Below are 24,913 nucleotides of genomic sequence, written 5' to 3' on the forward strand. Positions count from 1 at the left end.
CCTGTGTGCTATAAAAACAATTTTTTCCCCAGTGTATAGAAAATATATCACAAAAGGAATCATTAAGACAAACTGCTGTCATATATAACATAATGGACATAAAATAATATCTCCAAGTACAATTAGTGTGAGTAATTGAAACAGCCACTGGAAGTGGTACAAAAATACAATTACAGATAAAAACCACCGTTCTTTGAAGCAAAAGATGTAAAACCACGAATTCATAGTAACATTTGCACTTTGAAACAGAATATCTGCAAATGAACTGATTACTGCCTCTCAGCCTACCACAGGCATGATGGAAAAGAAAAGCCCTACAGTGCTGCTATTAAATTAAAAACAAAACTTTGTGGTGTAATTGGTGCATCTTTCCTTTGCCGCCCTCAGCCAGATGCTTTCTCCCTAAATTGGCACCGAGTCATGAAAACTTTAAGAACCCCCGCGTTAACCATCTGACTCGAGTATTATGAGGCGTCACCTTGCTGCCCACACAGGCTGCTGTGTCCCAGGTTGAGGGCGATTCCTGAGGCTGCTCGTCACTCCAGATGGTCTGATTGCTGTGCATGTTCTGGCCCTCCTGACTGTGAAAACCACTTGTAAAAGTTCCATTACCTGCAAAGTGATAACAAACAACAACTCAGACTTGAACCAGCAGGGACGTTTAGCCTTTGCATTATTTGTTGGTTACAGTATTATATAGCTGATCTTCTACAAAGCAATGGGAACACGTAACCGGTTCAAAGTGCTTATCATGAGCTCGTACCTATGTAGCCATTTTCCGGATAGTAGTTATAGGAACTGTTACAGTGGCTGCTGGCACTATTCCAACGTAACCTGCAGGAGAGGAGGAAACTTTTAACAGAGTCAAAGAAGCTGAAACACTAATCTACAGAAAAGCAAATACGCAGTGCAGCAGCAGAGGAAAGATATTCAAGCATGTGCTTACTCAGTTAGGGATTCTGTTTACAGAGAAGGGTGAGTAACACCAAACTTTTGAGATGAATATGCAGATTATCCACAGGTGAAAAGCCGCTTTATGCTCACATTTGTAAAGTTATTTCCATTTCTACTAAAGATTTTCAATAACTGTTAATCTGGATTATCGTTTTTAATCACTTTATGAATCTAAGAGTCTGTTACGGACACTAGATTTGTTTTAGACTCCACTAACTCCAGCCCTCTCTTTGGTGCCGTCATAAAGACCCACGCAGACAGTTCATTTACTGGAACTGAGTGAAGCACCACTAACCAAGTGTTTCCATAACATCTTCAAATACTCACCCGCGGAATGACGCGGTGGTTGGTGGTATGTAGCGCATTGCTTCGGTGGTGTTGTATCTGAACTCACTGGTGAGGGGGATGGGTGGAGCTGACCACGTATCTTCAGGCAGATACTGACCTGTCACATCTGTGAGGAGAGGACACGATAACGATTACAAAAACGGACGAGACGCACAACCGTTGTAGAAGACGAGTTTACTGCACATTTTGTCTTTTCAAAAAGTGTGCTTTTGCTATAAACGATTAAGCCTTTACCCGTGTTCTGGTCCATTCCTGCAGCAACAGCAGCAGCAAAGCTTGAGGTCAAGCTGGGCCTGGTGGACTCTTGGCTTTGGCATTGGTCTTTATGGTACAGGCTGTTCATGCTGAACAGAGGAAAGGCAAACGTTACGACTTACACTGCGTCTGAATAAACCACAAGATAACCTAAATCCAGCTCTTGGCATTACAAACTGTACAAATCCTATGAAAGCACAGTAAAAAACACATGAATGACCACCTCTGACAAAGTCTCTGGAATACAAATTACAGACTGATAAATTAGTATTTGTTTAAGTTGGCAAACAAAAAGATTAAAAAAAGAAAAAGAAATGTTATATTGATACTAATCAGAACCAGTTCTTGTTGTACCTTTTAGTCTTATAGTTGGCATTAATGGGCTGGTAGCTGTCAACCTCTTTTGGGTACACACTGTACTGCATGGAGTCCCCTGGAAAAACAAACAAACTGACTAATGTTAAAAAGTGGCAAACTACAGTTCTCATCTATTATAAGAAGACTTTTACTGACTAGTTTCCTACATTACACGCATTCACTCAACAGCTGAGAAAGTGTGAGGCTGGCTGCAGAGACAGCACCGCTATAAACCCAAAAAAAGCAGCACTGCAACAAAACAATTTGAGTTGGGTTTCTTTTCAAGAGAAGGTAAGCGCCCCATACTTTTTCTAGATGAGGTAGTGGAGCGGTGTGTCCGGGCACTGGCGTCCTTGTCTCCCTCCATGCTGCTGGTGCTGCTACAGCTGCCCCAGCTCCCTCTGCTGGCCCTCACGCTGCCCGATGAGCTGCCTGAGTCTGAGCCTGATTCGCAGACGCTGCCCACGCGCCACTCTGGAGTACACTTCTTCCGAGTGCGAGCAGGACACACACCTGGCAGGAACAAAGCCCAGCGAAATGAGAATCGACTTTCCTCACCAAAGTAGCTTCATTTAAGGGAAGCTCGGTAATGGCCGAGTCAGTTATTTGTGCCCACCGTTCTGTTTGAGTGGGCTCTCAGCAGTCTGCACAGGCTTCAGTGCTTCTGTCTTGAAGCTGTTGGTGGAGCGGTTCCTGCTGCGGGGTCCACTGACAAAGTCCGCAGTTTTCCAAACAGGTTCCTTCTCCCTCTCTGGTGTTACTTGCATGTTGTGCTCGGGAGCGCTACAACAGTAATTGGGAGACAAATCAACAACAAAACCCCCCCCCCAAAACAACACATTATATATATTTATATTACTGGGTTAACTGAGTGTCTGCTTGTTTTTACATTAAACGTCAAAGATATGTCTTAAGGTATCTTTCATCACGAGCTTTAAAAACATTAAGTGTTGCTTTGGTTAAGTACGTGTGTATTACCTGGAGACATTTTCAGTCTTCCTGCGGCTCCTCTTTCCCTTATTATTCCCTGCTGCAGTGCCAGACTCTGTGCTCTGCGCTTTCTTTTTCTGTCCTTTGCAGTCGTCTCTCAGCTAGACGGGGTAAACAAACAGGGATGACAGTTGGGTTTTTTTTTTTCTATAGAAATCTCTTTGATGATAAAAGTCAAAAGAGAAATGAATTTGTTATTGTAATTAAACAGAAATGCAGCAGTCTAACAAAAACTCCTCCTTTACCTCGACTTCAGAACTGTCCCTTTTCTCAGACTCCATCTTCTCTGCATAGTGCTCAGTGTTTTCTATGGGACTGCACACTAACAGGCCCGGTCTGGGTCCTGGACCCAGTGTGACATTATCTGGGAAACCAGCAGGTATTTCCATGGGAAACATAACCGCTGCTGGCATTGTATCTTCTACGACTTCTTTAAAGTCTGGGGCTGTCATCTTCTCCATCTCATTGATGAAAGCTGGCTCGTTGTTGTTGTTGCAGACGTCGGTGTCGGGAGTGAGGGGAGGGTCTGGTCTCAGGTCTTCCAGCTCTTCGTCCACTGTCACAGCACCAGCTGATGCTGTGGATGAGCTGGGTTTATATTTGGAGTAATAGAGTGAAACCTTGCATTTCTTCTGTTGTTGGGAGGGTGTGGTTGAGGAGCCCTTCTTTGAGGACTGAGGTCGAGGGGCGAGGCTGTTGGCTAAGGCTGGAGACCCGCGGCCTTTACCTTTGTCGGATGTGTGGCAGGTGTCCACGTAGGTCTTACAACTGCCTTTTGTTTTACTGCACAGACAGACATTTGACTATTTAGAGTGTTTTAACACCAAAACGTTTTCCTGCTATGTTTACGATTGGTCTACATAAATAAATGAGGAAGACAAATCTACATACTGTACTCCATTAGGTGTGATATTATTGACTGAACCATTTTCCCGGGACAAGACAGAGTTGTGGTTGCTCCTGCTGCTCGGTGCAGAGAACTCATGCAGGATAAACTGTGCTTGATAAAAGGCCATCAGGCACACACCAAACAAGGAGAAACTGCAACAAAAACAGAGATCCGAAAAAATTTACAAGTTAATCAAAAACTAAACCCCAATCAATAAATGTTCCCCGATGCATCCGCTTCTCCTCACAAATTACTGTTACTGACCATGTGAAGATGAGGGTGACCACCCAGAAAGTTTCCTCCCAGCTGGGGCCAGGAACCACCTGGGCACAGAGGGGCAACATGTGATGGGGAAGCGTCACGTTGAGGGTAAAAGGGAAAGAAGTGCCACGTGATGTCACAAGGGTGAGGTCCCGAATGACCCAGGATGAGGTGAAGTCTGGGGTAAACCTGAAGACGCGGACAGGTAGAGGCAGAGAGAGAAACAAACGGCAAAATGATTAAAAAAAGAGCCAAAATGATGAGATTTTTAAAAAAGGAGAGGAAGACATATTCAGGACATATTGTGCAAGAATATAAAAAAGGAAGAGAAATAGCAAAAAATAAATACATAACAAGAGAAGTAGGATATTGGGCAACTAATATATTGCGCAACCAGCAAAGTAAACCACATTATGGTTTAAAATGAAACCCAAAAAGTTAAATGAGGGGAAGTCATGAAGGAAAGGGGTGTGAAATTCCACTTACGCTATGGTGAGCTCAGAGGAGCTGTTGTGATCGAGGCTGAAGGAATGACACTGCAGCACCTCGAAGCCAAATCCCTGACACTTGTAACCATTTATATTCATTGACATGACCGTCAGGGGAAGCTCGCCGGCATTCTCCACCTTGAAGCTCTTTCTGATGGCAAAAAGGGGCTTATTGCTGCGCAGACCTGTAAGCGTCAGAAATAATGCCCATTAGCCTGATTTTGATCGTACGTTAGCTTAAAATTTACATCAATATGACAGCTGATAAACTTCACTCTCACCATCACGACACTCCATTAGCGTTGACTGAGGAACATTAAAGCGTAAAGAGGCCCCAGGACCGGGCAGTTTCCCCCCGACTGTTAGCAGCTCTTTAGCCCCGTGGCCCTGCACCATCACCATGTCAAACACCGTCAGGTTGTTCCTGAAAAAAAAAAAGAAAGAAAGAAAAAAATATTAAAAACACACAAACTCAGACGTCGAAACTTAAAATAGGAAATCAAGAGACACTTAAATCATGCCACATTTAGTCTTCAGTGTTATAAACAAACAACTTACCGACTTTTTAAAAACTGGCTACAAAACACGTTCCACTACACTTTTGTACCAAACCGGGTACCACAAAAATGGCGGAAAACGGATTTGTGAAATGTCTATGGAACACAAAAAACTCAGCACATATGCACCCAGAAAACACAATCAAATCCATTAACACTATTATCAATGAATACCTGATGATAAGAATGGTGGTGGTGGGTTTGTGTTCAGAGGGAGTAAAAACCACAGCAACCTCTCTGGACTCCCAGGGCTGCAGCAGCAGACGTAAGACTCCGGTTTTTTCTTCCATATTCTTACCCACCTGTACAGATGCACACAGGAGGGAAGAAACGGAAAGGATTAGTCAAAGAAAGGAACATGAGACAGTGGCACAGCTTTATTTTGAGGAGTTTTTCCGAGGCTTACCTTGGAGGAAGAAGCCAACAGAGAGAACTCTGTTGTGCTGATGTTAACAGAGAGAGGGCTGATATTAAACCTGCCAATCCAAACAAAGAAAACACCTTCAGAAGTGGAGTAGAAGGAGGTGCTGCGGCATCAAAACTCCAAACAGCCGTGTACTAAACTGCAACAATAACTTGACAATGTACCATTTGGTTAGAAGGTCCAGAGCCTCCAGGGGAGCAGGGTACAGAGAGAGGGCCCGAATCTCTACAGAAACCACTGAAGACGAAGGGTTCTTCAGCATGAACGTCTTAACCTGGAACAAAAAAAAAATTTTCCTTTATAAGACAAATGCTTGTTAAGAATAAATGTTTCCTAAATTTAAAAAAAAAAATCTTAAAATGTACAACTAATAAAAAATAAATGCTGTATTTTCATTAAACAAACATAACCGACCTTGCTCTCATTGACAGGAGTAGCACCAAAGTCCAGAAGAGACGATGCCTCCACTGGGAGTCTCGGCCACCTGACAAGACGAACATATTTACATGAATAATTATGCTAATGCTGACCGCTGATGGAATATAAAAGCACACAGCGCAGGAGTGTGTGTTTCTGTGTGTGCGTTAAATTCAAGAATAACCTGCAAGGCAGCTTGTCTTTGTGGCTCTGCCATCGAGAGCAGAGTTCAGCTGCTAGTTTGCTGTCCACAGCCCAAGACGAGTGGGAAAAATCTGGAAGAAGAGAGCGTTGCCACTCTGAGCGACCTAATAAAACACAGCAGAAAATAACTTGGATTATAACATCTTCCATCACAGGAAGAAAGAAAGAAAGAGAGAAGTTTTACCTGTTTCAGATAGTCTAAGAGGACAAGGACGTCCACACTCTCTTTCCGCCTCAAACACCACCTCTCCCTGATGGCAAACATACAACTTTTAATTTCTACACAAATGCCCGACCCAAACACACTACCTACTCACCACTGAAACTGCTATTTTACCTTGGAAGGATTAGGATAGAAGTACAGTGGAACTTGCAGTGCTGTGCCCAGGCTGGTATTCAGACTCAGGGTGGAGACCTGGTTAACAGGCAGGGCCCTGCTGAGCAGCTGGAGGGACAGGACGTGCCAGCAGCCCTGAGGAACTGTCAGTGGAGTGTTGAAGTGCATCACCTGACAGACAGGGGGCAGCAGAGATAATCTGTTAAATCTTCCACTTTGTTTAGAATCCATATGATGAATGAATAACTTGTTACAGGTCAAAATCTATGGTCAAAACCTGGCGCAAATTTGATCATCGTGTGATAAAAACTGCGTCCTATCATCACATGTTGCAGTAGTGCATGCCTACCTTCATTACCCCCTGCAGCTTCTCTGAGAGGCTTGCATTCAACACAATGAGAGGCACAGGGAAGGGGTTGCTGAGCCACAAGTCCACCTGGTTAGCAGCTCTTTGTTTCATCTGGAACAGGCTGAACAAATCCCCAACAGGCCATCTGAAGAAAGAAATAAAAACATTAGTATAGAAATGACCCCAGAAGGAAAATATAGATGATATACATTGATATACTTGTCTGTGTTTATTAGTACCTTAAAAACACTTAAATGAACTATTTCTGGGGCTACGTTGTTTCAGATCAGATATACGTTTATTGTGATGATTACAAAATTCCTCCATGTTACCTGTGTGGAACATGTAGTCCAGGGAAGCTGTAGGCTGTCCTGTTTCCCATAATTTTCAAACTGATATGACTTATACATTTCTGGTCGAGGCCAGGCAATGAGCCTGATAGAAAATACAAATACAATTTCACTCAGAAGAATCGGTACGGGCTTAGAGCAAACTATTGCAACTTAAATAAGTAGTCACCTCTGCAGGCCAGTGTAGCCACTTCAGTGAAGTTTTTTGCTTCTGGTGTCAAAAGAACCTGATTAAAGTCCAAGCTAGCCTCTACTTTTGATAGCACCTGCATGTCCTGGAGACATAAAACAACGTTTTAGAGCTGCAATAATTCTACTCGCTGACTGTTGTACAACAAGGCAGAACTCTCACCTTTATATAGAGCTTCTTCCCTCCAGAATTTAACATATAAACTCTTATTTTTGATTCCCCTGTTGGAAGAAGCAAAGAGGAATGAGAATAATGTATACAAATGTGATTCATGTGTAATACAACAGAATGAGGATGACAACTCAAACAAAGCGACATCAGAAAACAGGTAAGTACAATAAAATACTTCAGAAAGCAGTTCTGAAAAACAATAATGGTTCAAACTAATCACGGGAACTGTACACTGATGCTGTGTACACAACTGTGGCCAAAATAATTTGAACCTTCGCCCCTGATTTGGTGCAAAAACCAGAGAAAGAAAACAAAATCAGGACTGCTGTCATATTTCCCATGCCTCTCATTAGACAGTTCTTTCAAAACTGCAAAATAATCAAAGTCTTTTAATTGTATTCCTTCTCTAGTTAAACTAATACGTTTTAAAAAATGGAAGCGACTCCACAGGAAATATAGAAGCTCTGTTATGGTTAAATCTGTTAAAAAGTAAACATTATTTTGCTTTGATAGAGCTCCATCACACAAACATTCAATGATGTAATTCATGTGTAGGCTGAAATAAATAAATAAATAAAATACCAGTGCATGTTTCTCTTTTCATACTGAAATACTGTTTTATGAACGACAGTCAGAGTCAGGTCGTGCAGCGTGGCACGCTTGCGGTGTGAATTGCCTTCAGGGCATGAATCAGAAAGGTCGCAGACACCCACCGGATGCATCCTGTTCAGCAGCAGGGGCCACCAGTAGGACCAAAATGTGCTCAATGACATAGGGCTTGAGCTTGTCCAGGTCAGCAGGCTGGTCACCACGCGCCGACAGATTAATCTGCAGACTGAGACGCTCCTCGCTTTGGAGGCAGGACCCCTGGGACAGAACAGGAAAAGCATACAGTCATGCACCAAACACAAGGACAAAATAAGGAGCACATGAACAATGACGAGTAATCTGAGAATTTAAAACAAAATCCAACAAGCGGGAACAGAGACTAAATACATACCCTGACTTAGATGCCCACTTTTGCCAGTCTGTTAACTGCTACCACCCTCCCTGTTACTAACACCCTCTTAAAGTTGACAGATCAGTAGTGGGATAGTGCAAATCTCACTCTCAGTGGGTGAATCACCACTTGACGAACTGCAGACAGATACTATGGCTTGGTGCCACTGGGGGATCAAGACCTGCAAAAGCAAAACTAATCCCGAGAAACCAAGACTGCTGGTAACTTCTGTTGGGCTCATTTGATCTGTACGCAGCCGCGACTCCGACCCAAAGCCCATTTTGTTCAAGTAGACTTGAAAAAGAACTGAGCAGCAGGTGTCGGTCCTGGATACGAGCCAAAAGTTACGGCCGGGGCACTCACGCCACAGCACACGAGAAAGATTTCAGTTTGTATTAATATGACAGCGTAGGTGTCTGCAGCCGTCTTCTCTCACTTCATGTGCACTTCTTCGATTATAAGGTCACTTGAGAAAGCAATTAAAAGCCTGGCAAGAGATCTCCCTCTCCCCAGGGCTTCTGTAGAAAACAGAAGGCGCTCAGATGACGAGCCCGGCTGTCTGTTGGACGTTTAAGACTGGAAGGCCTTCTGCTCAAGAGGACTGAAGCTCAGCTCCGATTTTGCTAAGTAGGGGTGAACTAAAAATGGTGCAAGATCACACATCGTAAAAAAAAATCAAGTACGCGGCTAACTGCCTTTCTATTTATGTCTCCTTATTTCCACAAAGTTTGCCCTAAGCTTCTTCTCATAGCATCGTGCTTTTCTTTTGATATTTTCAAATGCTTGCAGTAACTGCAAATCAAGAATATCTAGGATTTTAAAATCAACAACAGTGCTTGAGAGAAGCTGCTGAATTTTCAGGTGTGTTTAAAACCATTCTGAGCTGGAGTAATGTGCCAAGATCTTCCCAGAACCTCTAAATTCAGAGGTCTAAAATCCAGGCACGCGAATCCCTGTACTTGTAAAACATGATTCTCCAGAGCAGCGTGTCAGCTGAAAAGGCTCGACAACTACTGAAACAGATGGAGACAAATTACCTGTGGACTGTTCCAACTCTTCGGTAAGCTGCACTCCAGGAGTAGACCCAGTATAGTGATGTTGGAGGCATCTTCCTGCAAGAGCAACAGCAATGGTCACAGGTTAAACAGCCTTTTTCTTTTACTTGCTGTAAAAGCATTTGCATTGCAGTACTGTAATCCCAACAGGTGCACAACAGGATACAAAGTTTAGAGCAGCTTTCTTGAAGTTGTACTTTAACATATCAGAGTGCAACAATTTGGTGTATAAAGACCACACTTTTTCAAGGTAAATAAACAAACAATGACCAATCCACTTTGTTTACACTGATTTGAGAGCCGCTGATCTGGGAAAGGTGTGACAAAAGAACATCAAGTAAAAGTAAGCATACATGCATGTACCTAATTACAGATTTGAGCTGAACTTCAAGCAACAGAACAGAACAAAACTGAAAGTCCTGGCACTGAAGTGCTTAAGCAATTATTTGTAAAGTGGGAATGAGCTCAGATGGGGAAGTCACTACAAAGTTGCAAGACAGAGTGAAAAACACTATTTCAACCTCATATGCACATAACATGGAATAAGAACCTAAACGGCACTAAAAAGACTTAAACATCGGCTACAACATGAAGCATAACACCACAAAGAAAAAAAATATTGCAAAAAAATTGTAAAGTTGGTGCAAATGTTACAATTTGTGTGCGATAAGAAGAAAAAGAAATACACATATACATGAACACTGTGGGGGAGAGATAGAAAGAAAAAAATCGTGCATGCAGCTTTGGCAGCCGTTTGTGTGACTGAGTGAACACAAGTCTCTGCACTTCGCTCAGCTGACATTTTGCAACTGCCACCCCACTTCCTGTTGTGGAGGCGGACACGCCTTTCAGATGCCTCTTACACACAGACAAAGACAGACACACACTTTCACTGCCTCAGCTTGTTTCAAAAACTATACAGAAGTTGTTCATTGGTTTTCGGTTTTGCGTCGCTGTGAAGCGTGTACGAATGAATGCTTCTGTGTGGCTAATTTGATTTGAAAGCAAGTGTCTGTTACATTGGAAGCAAACATTAACATTTTTAATTAAAAATGTTAAAAAAGAAGCTTTTTTTTTTTCTATCAAGTTCTGTGCTGACGCCAAACACATTCATAATTTAATAAGACCTAGCTCATGCCAGTGTGCATAACAAAGCTCCTGTTTGTATCTTTGCAGCCAATTTTGTTTATCAGCGTTGGCAGGAAAGTGGAAAATCAGCTGTTTCCAATGATGAGCTCTTATTCAATACTCTGTGTGTCCTCCACAGAAAAACACAGAGACATTCAAGAAAGTACCTGAGTTTGGGTCAGCTTAATGCTCTGGATGTGAGGGAATATTAGCACACTATCCTTTCTTTGGACAGATTTTAATGATCCCTGGTCTTCTCCCACACCAAATACCTGAAAAACAAGCAGTTAACATTTATACTAAGAAACATCGTCAGCAAGTACACAAACAAGTGTCATCAACACATACGAGTGTTTGGGATGATTTATTCCAGTCTGAATGCACATGGAAGAACTCAAAAACAATAAAGGCAAACTGGTTGAATATAGCTCCACTATATGTTTAAACTATGAAGAAAATTATGCAAAACTATCAAGTGCAAACATTACTGTATTAAAGACAGTGGCCTGTTATTGGCTCATGTTTACTTCGTTGTTGTGGCACTGTACCGATTGCAAACTTTAATTTCACATAGAAGTTTCTATGGTATCTTTTTTAAAATCACAGGTGTGATGGCTTGATCCTGATTATATCCTGAAATAAAGTCAAACTCTTATAATGCTGCTGTGATAATAACAGCAGCCTGTGAACACCCTTACTCCCAAAGCCACTCCTTAATAATAATCAAACCAGGAAACTGAGTTTTGTTGGTAATAAATAAATGCCAGAGGAGTTGCCAAGATGGCTGTTGAGTGTCGAGACTTGCCTATGACAACCGTCATTACACAGACTTAAGACTTTTGGATTTCTGTGGGCAGTCTCTGCATGCTTTGGTTTCAGTGTAGAGCCCAATTATGTCTGACATCCAACTTACAACTTAACTGATCCTGCTTCAAATACAGCAAGCATTGCAAGTGACACAATTTTCAGTTAAGCCGAGCCTTGAAAGGCAAACATCTCTGACAAAGCTAACCAAAGGCTACAGTATTTAAGCAAGCTGAGGTTAGATAAACCCTAAAGTGGTCTCACAACCAGACTTTATTTTTCTTCTCCCTGTAGCAATCTACTTTAACTCGAGCTTGCAGAGCTGCAGTAAAATGCAAAAACATTTTCAGTGAAATAATTAAAGCCTCAAATACACACAAAAAAAAATAATTTATGAAACCGCGTGCTTTCTACCTCGAGGTAACAGCGGAGCCCTGAATAAATAAACGCTTTCTCCTACCAGCATTATTTCTCTTTATTTCTTTAGTCTCAGCCATGCTTTGCAAACAATTTTTGAATTAAACATAATTTGCATGCTCAACTTTCTAATGGCACAAAGATCAGCGTTTTGACTTGCGTGTGAGCGTGTGCACGTGGGACGAAGCAAGCATGAAACCAGCAGTATGGTCAGCTTCTATTTTGGATAACACTTTCTTAGAGAATAACAAAAGCTGACATGACCGAGACTGTTTGTAAGCTCATACAAGGACACATACTGCGATAAAACAATAGCATGCAAACAGTAAGCAAATGCTTATCCCCTTATCTGGAGACACGAAGTGAGGGTAAAAAAACACGTCTGCAACTCACCTGGTATGACAGCAGCCCATGGGCCGATGTGTTTATAAATAATGTGTTTTCTATATTGCCCTCCTCAGACGGGAGGAAAATTAGTTTAAAAGATGCCTTCCCCCTAGGAGGGATCACCTGGGTACAGAGAAAACACAAAGCAATAAGTTATTTGAACAAGATACACATTTTACTTCAATTGCAATTATTTCTAAGCATCACTAGTTGTTAAGAATCTTCTATGGACTTACTCTTCTGTGAAAGGAAGGTATGTAAAAATGCCTGCTGGATGTAAACATTGACAGCAGTGTGACAGGAACTTCCTGACTGGGGTTGTGTATATATATGGTTTCAGCTCTTGGCAGCCCCAGCGGCCTGTAAAGACACACATGAGAACGTTAGGATTCCCCAGTGAGTTACAGGAGTGCCATGGCTAGCTGAATAAATGGAGGTACACATCATTATAGTTCACTACATACACATCTATAAGAATATTCACACATGCCTGCATACCTTAGATCCCCCTGCTGCTCCCTGAGAAAGTGGGGTGTGCATGAACGTTTATTTAAAAATGCATAGTTTTGAAAGCGTACCCTGGGAGATTCTTTACATGCTGTTTAATTATGTAAACCACATTTCTCTATCCCAAATAATAACAGGTTTAAAGCTATAATATGAAGCTGAGCAAGACCAGTGGAGCTGAGCAAAGACGGTCACACTCAAGCCTTTGCACTTATATGAAAGTTAATCCTTTGTCCACTGTTAAGTCTATGTTTACAAATTCTTCCATAATAATTTAGATAAGCCTCATAGTTCTGATCCTCTGCAGTAGATCAGTAGCATTTTGCATTCTGTCAATACAGGGAAGCTGTAAGAGGAAACTCAAACGATTTGCATGGAAAAGATGAGTAACATGTATGAGCTCTTTTATTGTATCCAAACAAGCTGCCACTGTGAGAATTAAAACCACATACATACACAAATAAGCAAATAAGGAAGGCTATGAAAAGCTGGCTGTTATATCAAACAAACTCTCCCAGTCTGGCCACTTTTAATCTATTACAGTCACATGACGCTTCCTAGGGTTTTGTGTTAGGTGAATGCCTCCTACCCTGCCCTTCGCACAAGCACTTTAGGGGCCTTCAGAGTTACACACATCTGTATAACACCTTCTGTCATGAAGGATGTTAATGTTATTTTACCTGTGTATAACTGAAGTGGGACAACTTAAAAGCTGACAGTCTCACAGGTAAAGAGAGCTAGGTCCCAATACTAGGCAGATCAATACTCACATGACTTTTTTTTTCTCATTTAAAAAAAGAAAAAAGGGGGGTGGGGCTTTTGAGAACATGTTTCACATAATGTTCAGCCTGTTGGGCCAGCAAGCATTTGTTTAACACACATTACAATGTGATAATATGATAAGGACAAAAAGTTTCACAGTGCATCTCTTTCCTTCATTAACTTCACTTGACAGCGGTTTTATTCTTTGATATGTGGTAGCAGAAATCATTGAGCAAACAGCACTTGACCCCACTCTGCTCCAAGTACTACTGTTTTTGTTTTTCCTCCACAGTCTTTCCATTTGATCAGAGCAGTGCAGCTGTGCATGTACAGATCAAGTTAAGAGCAGCTTAAACAGTTTGTAATATAACCCATTTGCACTGACAACATATAGTGACGTACAGTCATTCTCAGCAGAGAACAAAGTCACGCTCCCGTTTTGTGAACTGTAATCTGAGCCTTTCTATTAAATGTTTGGTAGCCGGACCAGCTGCATGTGCGGGTAAGTGCATTTGAACCCATCCCTTTAAAGCTGTTTGCAAAGTGCAGTCTCAGTGTAGTAGGATTTACTGACATTTTGCCACTCGTTTCATCTTGTGTGTCTCTTCTGCTCAACATCGCAGGTAGAACAAAGTATACAACGACTTCTTCCTTCTCTGCGGGGGAAGCTCAGGAACACAGGAGTCTTATTTTTACTGGTTTAAAATTAGAAGTGCAAGTTATGCACTGACATAAAGTGAATTACTACACAAGACTTATTTTAAATTGAGTAAAAGTAAAGAGTAAGATATGAGTCTGTTACTCAGCTCATACTTGTCTACACATCTGAATGGCAAATTGAATAAGTGGGGTATTTAAGTCGCTTTAGCCTCTGTACAGCTGCTGCTGCCACCTCTGCAAGCTCGTTTGAACTCCACCTCCAACCCAGCTCCTCCTTTCCATGCTGGGTTTGAAATAATCCACGTCATGTCTGCTGCTCTCTTCTGTATATGCATGAGTATGAATGCTCCTGTCTCACAACAAATGAATGCAGAGAGAAAAGCTATTTTACTCGCCTGTAGTTGTCTTGAGTGAAATGCACACAAACAGAGGCACCTCAGCTCTGAACAATTATGAAAAGGTTTCATTTAGAGATCTATATAAAGAACTACACAATATGGCATTACAGTATATAATTTGAGACAATTTTAAAAACGGGCTGGGGGGAAAAAAAAAAAGACACTTTGCAGCAGAAAATCATGAAACTCTTCATATTACCAGACTCTTCATTTGAGACAAGCCTCAACTGAAGCATCTTTTGCTTCCTGTTTGTCAGTCAGAGCGACTTTACTTTCATTTTAGGCAAATGAACTGCATGTACAGCAGAATTTAAATCAAGCGAGACTGTGGTCAAATTCAATCGTTTCTACTTTTTCTTCCAACAATCAGCCTGATCAAACATGTATGGATTACATGTAATGCCAAATTTTCACCAAGAGGCACAAAAATACTCTTGATATTGGCAAACATGATCTTCTTAACCGCATCAAAATGGCATGCTCTAATAATATTGTTTGGAATGCCAAACTAGGCGCTCCAGCATGCTTAAGATAAAACACAGTGCTTGGTGCGGTTTGCATCACTTGCAGTTCCCCTGCTCAAATGTACTTTGTTGTTCTTATGAACAAGTTCATTTTTGTTCTCTTTGGCCACATATATCAACCGATTTGAGTCGGTGTTACTGTTAGAACCACAACGTTATCCCACAACTCATGTATAAAAAGGAAACCACAAAATGGTGAGTGGATGGGGAGTCTTATAGTACTATTTTAAAATTAATTGTAACTCCCAGAAGCAATTTCATTCTAGTGTCCAAATATGTATCTAATACTGGGATATCTTTTGCCTTCTGCATTCCAAATCTATGACATAAAATATGAACTAATAAAAGCTGCTTGTGACTGTTTACCTTTAAGCAGAAGCAATGGGGACTGCCGTGCAACCACAGTATTGTGCCTAATAGACCGTGTGTTTTGGGAGTATCAAGGCAAACAAGTTCTTCAACCCTCTGCAGTGTGTCTGGATGCTGGAAAACCAAACTGACTGCTATACTTGGCTATTCTAACAATGAAGGGCCCTCAGTTTATGAAATGCTCCCTTCTATAGTATTCATCACAGTGACAGATGACACCACTGGCTTGCTTTAGCTCTACATTAAAATAACTCAGTTGGGTTTTCCACATCATTCATTTGAGATGGCAAAATCAAATCACATTTTTTCCCCCTTGTCTTATGCTGCTGACTATATAGTTAAAGCTGTCATCCTCTTCAGTACAATATTAACAACAGCAATGCTTGGATAGAAATATTAAAGCAGAAAGTGAGAGCAGCACTTACTGGGTCCCAAACTCTAACACTGGAGGCTGAAAATGCAAAGCCTTCCCATTCTCCTGCATATACGGGGAGGAGCTGTTGATCAAAAGAAAAACAAGCAAAAACAAACTGTTACCATTTGTGCATTTTGACTGAACACAGAAAAGTTGCAAAGCTCATAAACAATTGTTTAGGATCTTCAAAAACTGTAGATCAAAGAAAAAAGACTATTTTCAATGAATAACTGTGAGTGTTTGTCAGATTTAGTGACAAGTGAAAGATATGATGAGTAAGCAATCAATACTTCTAAAAATACGTCTGCAGATGCAGAAGTCATTGTTGCTTCTGTAAAGTGCAAATACAGATATACTTTTTGTAAACAAAGACATTTATTGCACTCGTCCTCATGGACATTATTCATTTTATTTTTATTTATACCCCATAATATAAATATCTTTGACTATTTTCTTATTGACAGTACGGAGCTTGAGTACCACCAAATTATTACATCTGAGTTTTGGAAAACAAGCATTTTTTTTTGTTGTCATTTGGTCACAAACTGTTTTTTCCAAAACCTGGGCTCATGCTGAACTCTGAACGTTATCATATCTGAAGACAAAGTTCATCCCTGACAGCAGAACAACAAAGTATTTATACACATAAAAACCGCGACTCTAAAGCTCTGCTACAAGGACCAAAGTTAAACACCAAAAAAGTAAGGAAGGGAGAGTGACACTGCTATTTTACAGCCATCTTATCAGTAAAGCCAACGCCCTCAAAATAATGGCAACAGTGCCCGTGAGCAATGAATTTTATGTCCACAAGATACATCGCACATCCCGCTGTATGCTGAAAAACAAAACAGCATAGTTCAGATCATATACATCTTTAATTTACCTCAGTTTACTATACTTCTGTAGCTCTATCCTGAGCTAGGCAACATGTTTTCATTCTGTTGTGCATTGTTTGCTCTCCAGACTAAATGACTGAGTCATTTCGTCAAAAGAAAAAAAAGCATCCAGCTTATATTAGTAAATATATGGAAGCTAAATCTTTTATAGCCCCAAATAATGACTGTAACACCAACAAAATACACTGCCAAGTGTACGTACAGTAAACAATGCAGGAGAGTAATACTGAAAATGGTCAATTCATACAGCAACTACTGTCCTTCAGCGATACTTCCTTATACGCACACACACCAACTGGGCAAGCTAGATTTTGTTAGAGATACACAAAAGGGGTGGCATCTTCTGCTGGCCATTGTAGCTAGAGAGAATATCTCACAAACTGCTAGTTATGTTAGTACCAGTTCCTCATATCAGTCACCGATGGCCATCTACCACAACTACTTATAGTATTATGGGGTCTGCTATCACAGCACGAAAGCATGGGTGCAGGAGAGGAAGTGACTGAGCTGCTGGTGTGGCCACATTCTAAGTCTCACGACACAGCTAGAGGTGGAAGACGCTCACTTCTATATAAGGGCAACATATGTGCTAATACACAACAGACCAAATGAAAACCACTTTGTAAGCAGCGCAGAGCTGTGTTGTGTATCTGATGTCAGAAAATGGGCCGTCACTAAAAACACCACAAGGATAACAAAGAATTTTTAAGGCACGCGTTTATTTTCTCTTTAAAAGTAACAAGTACTTTGACTGAGTCTGGATCTGCTCTTTTTCTGATGTCAAGCCTCTTCTCACAGATCTGACTCAGTGTTAGCGTAATTTTTGTTTGTCCTTGACTGCTCTTTTTAAAGGTGAACAGATTAATAACTCTTAAAGCTATTTTTTTAAAGAAAAAAATGATGATGAAGTAACAGGTCTACTGGGACACCAAGATATCCACAAGGCATTTCTCTCTCCCGGAAATCATGGGATTTGGGATTTTGGGGGTTACTAAAAGGGGTTACTAATTTTGGGGTTACTAATTTTGGACTTGGGGAATACGTTTTAATATAAGCAAAGTTCAGAACAAATGGCGCACAGTCAAAGCAAGAGGACCCTGTGCAAAAATGATCACACACTGAAGATGGCCACGGTTTACAGGAAGGTCTGTACCTTTGGTTTTGGTGTTTGGTGAACAGTGTTTACTGCTGAGTGGAAAAATTACAAACTTAACATGCTATGTTGTTGAAAAAAGCCATGATTGATTTTACACTCAGGTCCACTACACTTTTATACACAGGTAGCTGAAGAGAAACAGGTGAAATAACAAATCTGCTCTTAAGGAACTGTTTATCTTGTCTACTCTACCCTCTGGCCAATCAGTAGGTGCAAAGAGAAGGATATGTAAACAACAACAGTTTATTTCAGACTAAACAACGCCCAGTATTCATAACGGGTGTTGGAGTTTGCAAAAGGTCACAAATATAAATATAAAAAGGCACCAACTCTGTCGAACACCATTTTCATTGGCCGATACAAACGTTGTGATCATACAAGTCATTTGACAGTAAAATGGAAAATCAGGAAATCTGATGCTGTACTTGTTAAAACAGAAGATACAAAAACATCCCAAGTGTGAAAAAATGCTCCCCCCAACTTGACTAAACCGGCAATGATACAGCTATCAACCAGTGTGAATAAATAGATGGACATACAATTTCATAATTACCAGCAATGTTCTGCATGAATGTATTAAACGAGTAAACGGGAGGGAAAATAAAATTATTGGTTCTGCTGGTCCAGTCCTCTTAAAAACCACATTCAGACCCCATAAAATTAGCTCTTTATGATTATCAACATATCAGCAGAGCACAGTAATTGTGATAACTGCAGAATTCAGATGCTACACCTTCTCTTGAAGGTGGTGTAGCAATACAGTGACACTTCTGAAAACGTTTCACAGAGAAACACGTGCAAATGGATGTCAAGTAAATACTGAGTTAAAGAAAGAATGAAGGCACAAATATAATAAAAAAAAACAAAAAACAGATGAACTGGCTGTGGCTTGTTCAGAGGAACAGTGCCTATTGCATTACATAATAAGGGCTTCCCTCTCACGTTCAGTATAGCTCTAATTGTTTATTGATTTCTAGCCCGTTAAACAGTATCATCTCAGTCTTAGAGTGGAAAAACTGTGTGTGGGTGATTGTATGAGGGGTCAAATGTGAAAGGGAAATGAGGTTGTGTGCTTGTACAGAGGAGTCCCGTGCCATGGCTAGCATTGTTGTTTCAAGCTCAACAGTTTCACCACATTCATATAATTAAAAGCACACTTCTCTACTGACTCGGAATAAAAGACCACCTGCAGAACAATGTTAACTTCTGCAAAAATTCTGAACAAATGTTAAAACGCAAAGTGAAACACACTCCTCTCTCTGTAGTGGTGAGTAGTGTCAGGCTTCGTTCAGATCTTCAAAGGTTAGCTGGGGGCTTTTACCTTGTCATGTGCATTAGGAACTTGGAATTTGCTGTAAATTCAAAAGCAGCTGCCCATGAAGAAAAACCCAGCCTCTTAACAAGCACACCACAGAGCTGTAGTCTCAGGGTTCTGTCCACTGCCACAGTACAAAAATAACAAGTTATGTTTGGTGCTATTTGAGCTCTTGGATATAACTCAAATAAAGTCAGTGTTAGGCTAGCAGTGACCTGAGCCACGCTCCAGGGAAAGGGTTAGGACTAGACAAGGGTTTAGATCAACTTTATTCACAGACGTGTGAACTGACAATGACGTTAAATCCACATGCCACAGTATTAACAGTATACCTCGATAAAGCATTATCATAAATGATCCTGGTGGAGAATAAAGTAAAAAGGCCTAAAAAGAGAAGGATGTAGGACTAAGATATTTTGACGCACAAGAGCACAGACAGAGATATCATTAACCTCTGCATATGCTGCCTGCTTTGCTCTTTAGGCTGGGAGAGGGTGACGGCAGGCCTGGCAAGTGCCTGATAACCCAGGCACGAGAGGCCTCACGGCTCAGGAGGTCTTGAGGTCAACCAGAACTGCAAAGCCTCTTTTGCTTCTCACCTCTCAAGATTTAAAAATAGTCATATTCCCACACTGTTCACCAACTGCTGTCTACATGCAAATCACATTAACCTCAAGATGCTTGTCAATTTAAAACAGCTACAGATTTAGTCTTTCACGTTTATGAAAGCTGGCATTGGCTAAAAGCTATTTATTTTAACAAAAGGTTTTAGTGATAATGTTTTTTAATAATCAACACTGACTGCATGATATAAAAATACATTTATTTTGATATTACTAAATTAATTAAGTTGCCTGCTAAACTCCATATGTGGTCTATTCAGACACTTTCTATTGCAAATATTAAATGAATTTACTAAACTACTGCATGCTGATGCTGACGAGTGCACTGAAATGTCTCTGTGGTAAGGTAGCATCAAAATCAACCCAATATTAAAATGGTACAAAGAATTGAGAATTTCTTCAACCTGACAACCAATTACAAACGATTTGATCAAGTACCTTGCATATTCCACAAACATTTCTCCTGGTTTTCCTTTTTGGATCTTTCAAATAAATATGATGATTCCCATTTAGAAGCAATCTGTCATTCCGAAACAGAAAGACTATGTTTATATGACCAAAGTAGCGCTAGTATCTTTTAAATTTGTGTTCTATTGATATCCAATCATATGCAGCATGCATGTATCTTTTCTTTCTTTGCAAACCCTTCCTTCTCTCCATTTTTTCCTCCTTACTCCCAAACTCATATCAGGGACCTTGCTTTAGGTTCCAAGAAAACGAAAAATGCTTCTAGTTGTGCCAGTAAAATAATCACTTTGAGTAAAGACAGGAAGAAAACACCTTTCTGGGAACATTGGACTGCCATGTATCTGACTCTCTTTGCATGAGTGCAAACCAAAGAATGTGCAGGACAGAGGCCAGATATGCTGTCATAAACGCATTAGCTCCACAAAGAAGCCTTAGAAGGTTTCTTTTTTTTGAGAGAAAAACAAAGTACTTTCTCATTTGATTCATTCAAACTAAACTGCTACAATGAGCTCACCATCCACAGTGAGTTTGACTAGACCGTCTGCTCCCAGCAACACTATGAGCTGTTGAGATTCTGAAGAAAACGTCTATTTTTCCAACCAGTTTTAAGCAGGAACAGAAACAGATGGGAAAGACAGAGCTCCCCTCCTTTTTCTTTCAAGGAGTTCTAAAATTAGGCAGGAATTTGGTTCTGTGCCTCTGTAACGCACGCCCCCAAACTCTCTCCATCACACCCCCTCACTCACCAAAATAAACAACACAGTCTTTGCCAGCATGCAGGCAAAGACTTTAAGCTAGTTACACTGAAACCACACTGCATCATTTGTCTGTGTGAAGAGAAAAAACACGTCACCCAGCAGCTACAGTTTAACGCTGCATATTACACAAATCCCTTGACGCAACATCTTTAAATATAGAGCGTACAGTAGAATTTAAATTTGCACCCTGCTAAAGAAACCCTTATGTATGACAAGATCTCCATGTAGGTTTGTTATTTGTTGGTCATCATGCGTCTTGTTGGCAAGTCTCTACCTAGGTATTTAGTTTTAGCTGATAAGCTTACCTGCCCTCGAGTGGAAGACCCTCTTTTCTTCGCTCCTTCTCCACCTGAAATTTGATGGAAAAAAACAAAAACAAAACATGAACCAATTTGCATCAAATTTGATTTTACTGTGAACCTGGAACAGTCAGTGGAAACTTAAAATGGCATTAGAGCTTGTGCATCCTGGCTCTAACCTCATGTCTGCCAGTGTTGGTGGACTGTCATGCAGTTCTTAGAACAGGGCAATAAGAATCTGCTTTATGGATGACTACATCTTCTCTCTACTAAAAAGGGCGTTTTATGTCTGAACTCATCTTTACAATGGACCCCCCTCAATCTACACACAATACTTCATCCACAGTGACAATGCAAAAATGATGTCCTTGCACAGAAATATCCCATTTAAGTAGGTATTCACACTTGAGCTTATGTGTATCCTAAGATCGCCCTGAAGATGTGCTTCAACTTGTTAAGACCTCATGTGCCCCTAATTCAATTCACTGAATAATCTGGGAAGGACACTGTTTGCCTATAAGGTCTCAAAGCTGATAAAGTAAGTCATAGTGAAAACTAAGCCATGACCCAGCCTTGAAATATTTACGCAGACCTGTGAAACAGGACTGTTTCCAAAGACTAATTTGAGGAATGATACAATGTCAGCACCATTATAAGTTTCCAGATCATGTTAGCCTCCATCATTCTCACAGGGAAGATATTTGTAAGCAGAGTCTTCATAGACTTGAGCACACAACCAAACTGATTAATTGGAATTGAGAATGATGAACTTCAGTTTGACAATGAAGATCATCTAGACTTCCTTTGTAATGCTGGGAGGACCTTATAGAAAGACAAACAATGGTGCAGCACTCACCAATCAGATGGTAAAAGAAACTATACATAACTAAGTCACAAAACAACCCACAGGGGGGCTCGTCTCAAGACACCTGAATAAATCAGATCATGAAAAGCAAAATCCTCAGGTAGCCATGGCTAAATAGTCTGAATAGTAAACCTTTTCCACCTAATGTTAGGTAGTTAATTTGTGGGTTTGACCATCAATTGAACTGTTTAATTGGCACTGAACACTACACCGTCTGAGAAAGTATGATTATACATAAGTAACATAAGTAACAGTCTTTTCTAATTCTGTTTTGTTCAGTTTACCGCAGGGCTCGCAAAATCGCTAGTCAACAGGGTGATATTCACAGGTGGGCAGACGTGAGCAGGTGAGGTACTGGAGCCTCGAAGAGGTTTGCCCACAGGAAGCGAAGATAAGAGTTACTGAGATAATCCTTGACTAATCAAAGAAAAATTGGCAGATAAGTCGACGACTAAACTGATCTTTAGTTGCAGCCCTAATATACACATAAAAATGATTTTGGTGTATTCCAATTTCTGTGAACTTATACTGTCAGCATTAACAATAATCTTTTAAAGGTTTTCTCTTTTTCTTTTTTTTAACTTAAACTGATCCATGTTCATGATAAAACACTGACTGTTTATATAACTTTCAAAATCTGCACACATTTTCAGGATCATCAAATCAAATCAATTCAAATCACTTGTATTGTCACATCACATGTGCAGGTACATTGGTAGAGCACATGTGAGTGAAATTCTTGTGTGCGAGCTTCACAAGCAACAGAGTTGTGCAAAATACAATAACATAAACAGGCAAAATATACGAATGGCTAAATCTGAAACTAATAAATATATGTACAATATATAATAGTATATGCAAAAAAAATTTTTTCTGGATGTGTATACTAAATGTTTTTCTACGTGTGTGTGTGTGTGTGTGTGTGTGTGTGTGTGTGTGTGTGTGTGTGTATACACATATTTTAAAATTAAATAGAGTCAACAATAAATAAAATATATAAAAATATACAGAGTTGAGACATGTGCAAAAAAGTGGCATTAATGTACAGTGTGGAGTGCATAATGTTGAAGTTCCAGTAGTGGAGGTGAGGTGTCTATGAAGTGTTCAGCAGTCTGATGGCCTGGTGGAAGAAGCTGTCTCTCAGTCTGCTGGTACGGGACCGATGCTGCAGAACCTCCTTCCTGATGGAAGTAGTCTGAACAGTTTATGGCTGGGGTGACTGGAGTCCTTGATGATCCTCCCCGCTTTCCTCAGGCACTGCTTCCTGTAGATGTCTTGGAGGGAGGGAAGCTCACCTCCAATTATCCGTTCAGAGCACCGCACTACTCTCTGGAGAGCTTTGCGGTTGTAGGCAGTGCTGTTGCCGTACCAGGTGGTGATGCATCCAGTGAGGATGCTCTCAATGGCACAGTGATAGAAGGTCCTGAGGATGCGGGGGCTCATGCCGAATCTTTTCAGTCTCCTGAGAAAGAAGAGGCGCTGTTGCTCCTTCTTCACTGTTTTGTTTATGTGTACTGACCACGTAAGATCCTCAGCCAGATGTACACCAAGGAACCGGAAGCTGCTCACTCTCTCCACAGCAGCGCCGTTGATGGTGATGGGGGTGTGTACTTCTCTGCACCTCCGGAAGTCCACTATCAACTCCTTTGTCTTTGCGACGTTGAGGGTGAGATGGTTGTCTTGACACCAGTGGGTCAGGGCGCATCTATGCCCACCCAGTTAAATTAATAAAGTACCGCAGACTACATCAGTTCAAATGATTCCCGTTTGCAGCTAATAAATATCACACACAAATAACGGGAACCAAACGTGGACAACACAAAAACACAGGAATATCTCTGAACAACTGAGTTCAGCTCAGATTTGCCGGTCACATCCTTCTGCTACCGGACCCGAGACCTGCCCATGTTGCGGTTCTGTGGAACCCGAAGAATGGAAAGAGATGGCAAGGAAGACCCAAAATAACATGGAGGAGGACTTTCCTTGAAGATTTACGCTCAGCCGAACTGTCATGGGATGAAGCAAAAACTGCTGCGATGGACCGAGTTCAATGGCACTCTCTTGTCGCCCAATGCGCCGATCGGTGCGGGAGGGTCTAAGTAAGTTGGTGGCATTTAACAAAACGTCACTTTTTTTAAAAAGTAGGAAATGCATTAGCAGATTTAGAATTGAACTGTAGAAGACCTGACCATTACAGCTGATTGTAAAATAACATGGGACAACTTGAATGGCGTTCTAAAAGAAATTTTTGAAGGATCCTTTAACAGATTTAAAAATGTCTTATCTGCACAAAAACTGGTTCCTATTTGTATCATATTGGCAACCAAAAACCCATAAGCGAAATTTAAATGCTTTACAAGCAATGGATATAGAACACTATTAATCACCATGAAAAACAACTATGCTCTTTAATTCTTCTTTTTCTGATGTACACACAGGTTTCCTGCAGAATAAAAAGCATGCTACCAGTCATTCCTTCCAGTATTACATTTGTGTGAAGTAGGAATCTAGTTACCCAAAACATTTCCCATGTACTAAGCACCGTTTTATGGTAACAGTAGTGATG

General features: G+C 40.8%; 1 protein-coding gene across 1 annotated transcript in view; it reads right to left on the reverse strand.

The window, feature by feature from the left end:
- The window catches only part of tmem131l (transmembrane 131 like), a 31,217-nt gene that overhangs the window by 2,668 nt on the left and 3,636 nt on the right, over positions 1-24,913 (reverse strand). Inside the window, exons 3-33 of the mRNA XM_085356844.1 lie at positions 21,489-21,532; positions 15,978-16,049; positions 12,569-12,692; positions 12,339-12,455; positions 10,892-10,996; positions 9,579-9,653; positions 8,255-8,408; positions 7,533-7,591; positions 7,350-7,455; positions 7,163-7,265; positions 6,831-6,975; positions 6,482-6,652; positions 6,329-6,395; positions 6,125-6,248; positions 5,938-6,007; positions 5,688-5,797; positions 5,506-5,575; positions 5,274-5,401; positions 4,824-4,966; positions 4,541-4,727; positions 4,058-4,243; positions 3,796-3,945; positions 3,150-3,687; positions 2,893-3,005; positions 2,531-2,697; positions 2,221-2,427; positions 1,912-1,990; positions 1,537-1,646; positions 1,282-1,408; positions 764-834; positions 479-612 (exon numbers count right to left, since the gene is read on the reverse strand). Coding sequence (XP_085212970.1) covers positions 479-612; positions 764-834; positions 1,282-1,408; positions 1,537-1,646; positions 1,912-1,990; positions 2,221-2,427; positions 2,531-2,697; positions 2,893-3,005; positions 3,150-3,687; positions 3,796-3,945; positions 4,058-4,243; positions 4,541-4,727; positions 4,824-4,966; positions 5,274-5,401; positions 5,506-5,575; positions 5,688-5,797; positions 5,938-6,007; positions 6,125-6,248; positions 6,329-6,395; positions 6,482-6,652; positions 6,831-6,975; positions 7,163-7,265; positions 7,350-7,455; positions 7,533-7,591; positions 8,255-8,408; positions 9,579-9,653; positions 10,892-10,996; positions 12,339-12,455; positions 12,569-12,692; positions 15,978-16,049; positions 21,489-21,532 — 4,056 coding nt within the window. The remainder of the gene's footprint in view (positions 1-478; positions 613-763; positions 835-1,281; positions 1,409-1,536; positions 1,647-1,911; positions 1,991-2,220; positions 2,428-2,530; positions 2,698-2,892; positions 3,006-3,149; positions 3,688-3,795; positions 3,946-4,057; positions 4,244-4,540; positions 4,728-4,823; positions 4,967-5,273; positions 5,402-5,505; positions 5,576-5,687; positions 5,798-5,937; positions 6,008-6,124; positions 6,249-6,328; positions 6,396-6,481; positions 6,653-6,830; positions 6,976-7,162; positions 7,266-7,349; positions 7,456-7,532; positions 7,592-8,254; positions 8,409-9,578; positions 9,654-10,891; positions 10,997-12,338; positions 12,456-12,568; positions 12,693-15,977; positions 16,050-21,488; positions 21,533-24,913) is intronic.

This window comes from Diplotaxodon limnothrissa, linkage group LG6, assembly GCF_057381915.1.
Source record: "Diplotaxodon limnothrissa isolate DT_005_m linkage group LG6, D_limnothrissa_male_GT1.1, whole genome shotgun sequence".
In the NCBI taxonomy this organism is placed as follows: domain Eukaryota; kingdom Metazoa; phylum Chordata; class Actinopteri; order Cichliformes; family Cichlidae; genus Diplotaxodon; species Diplotaxodon limnothrissa.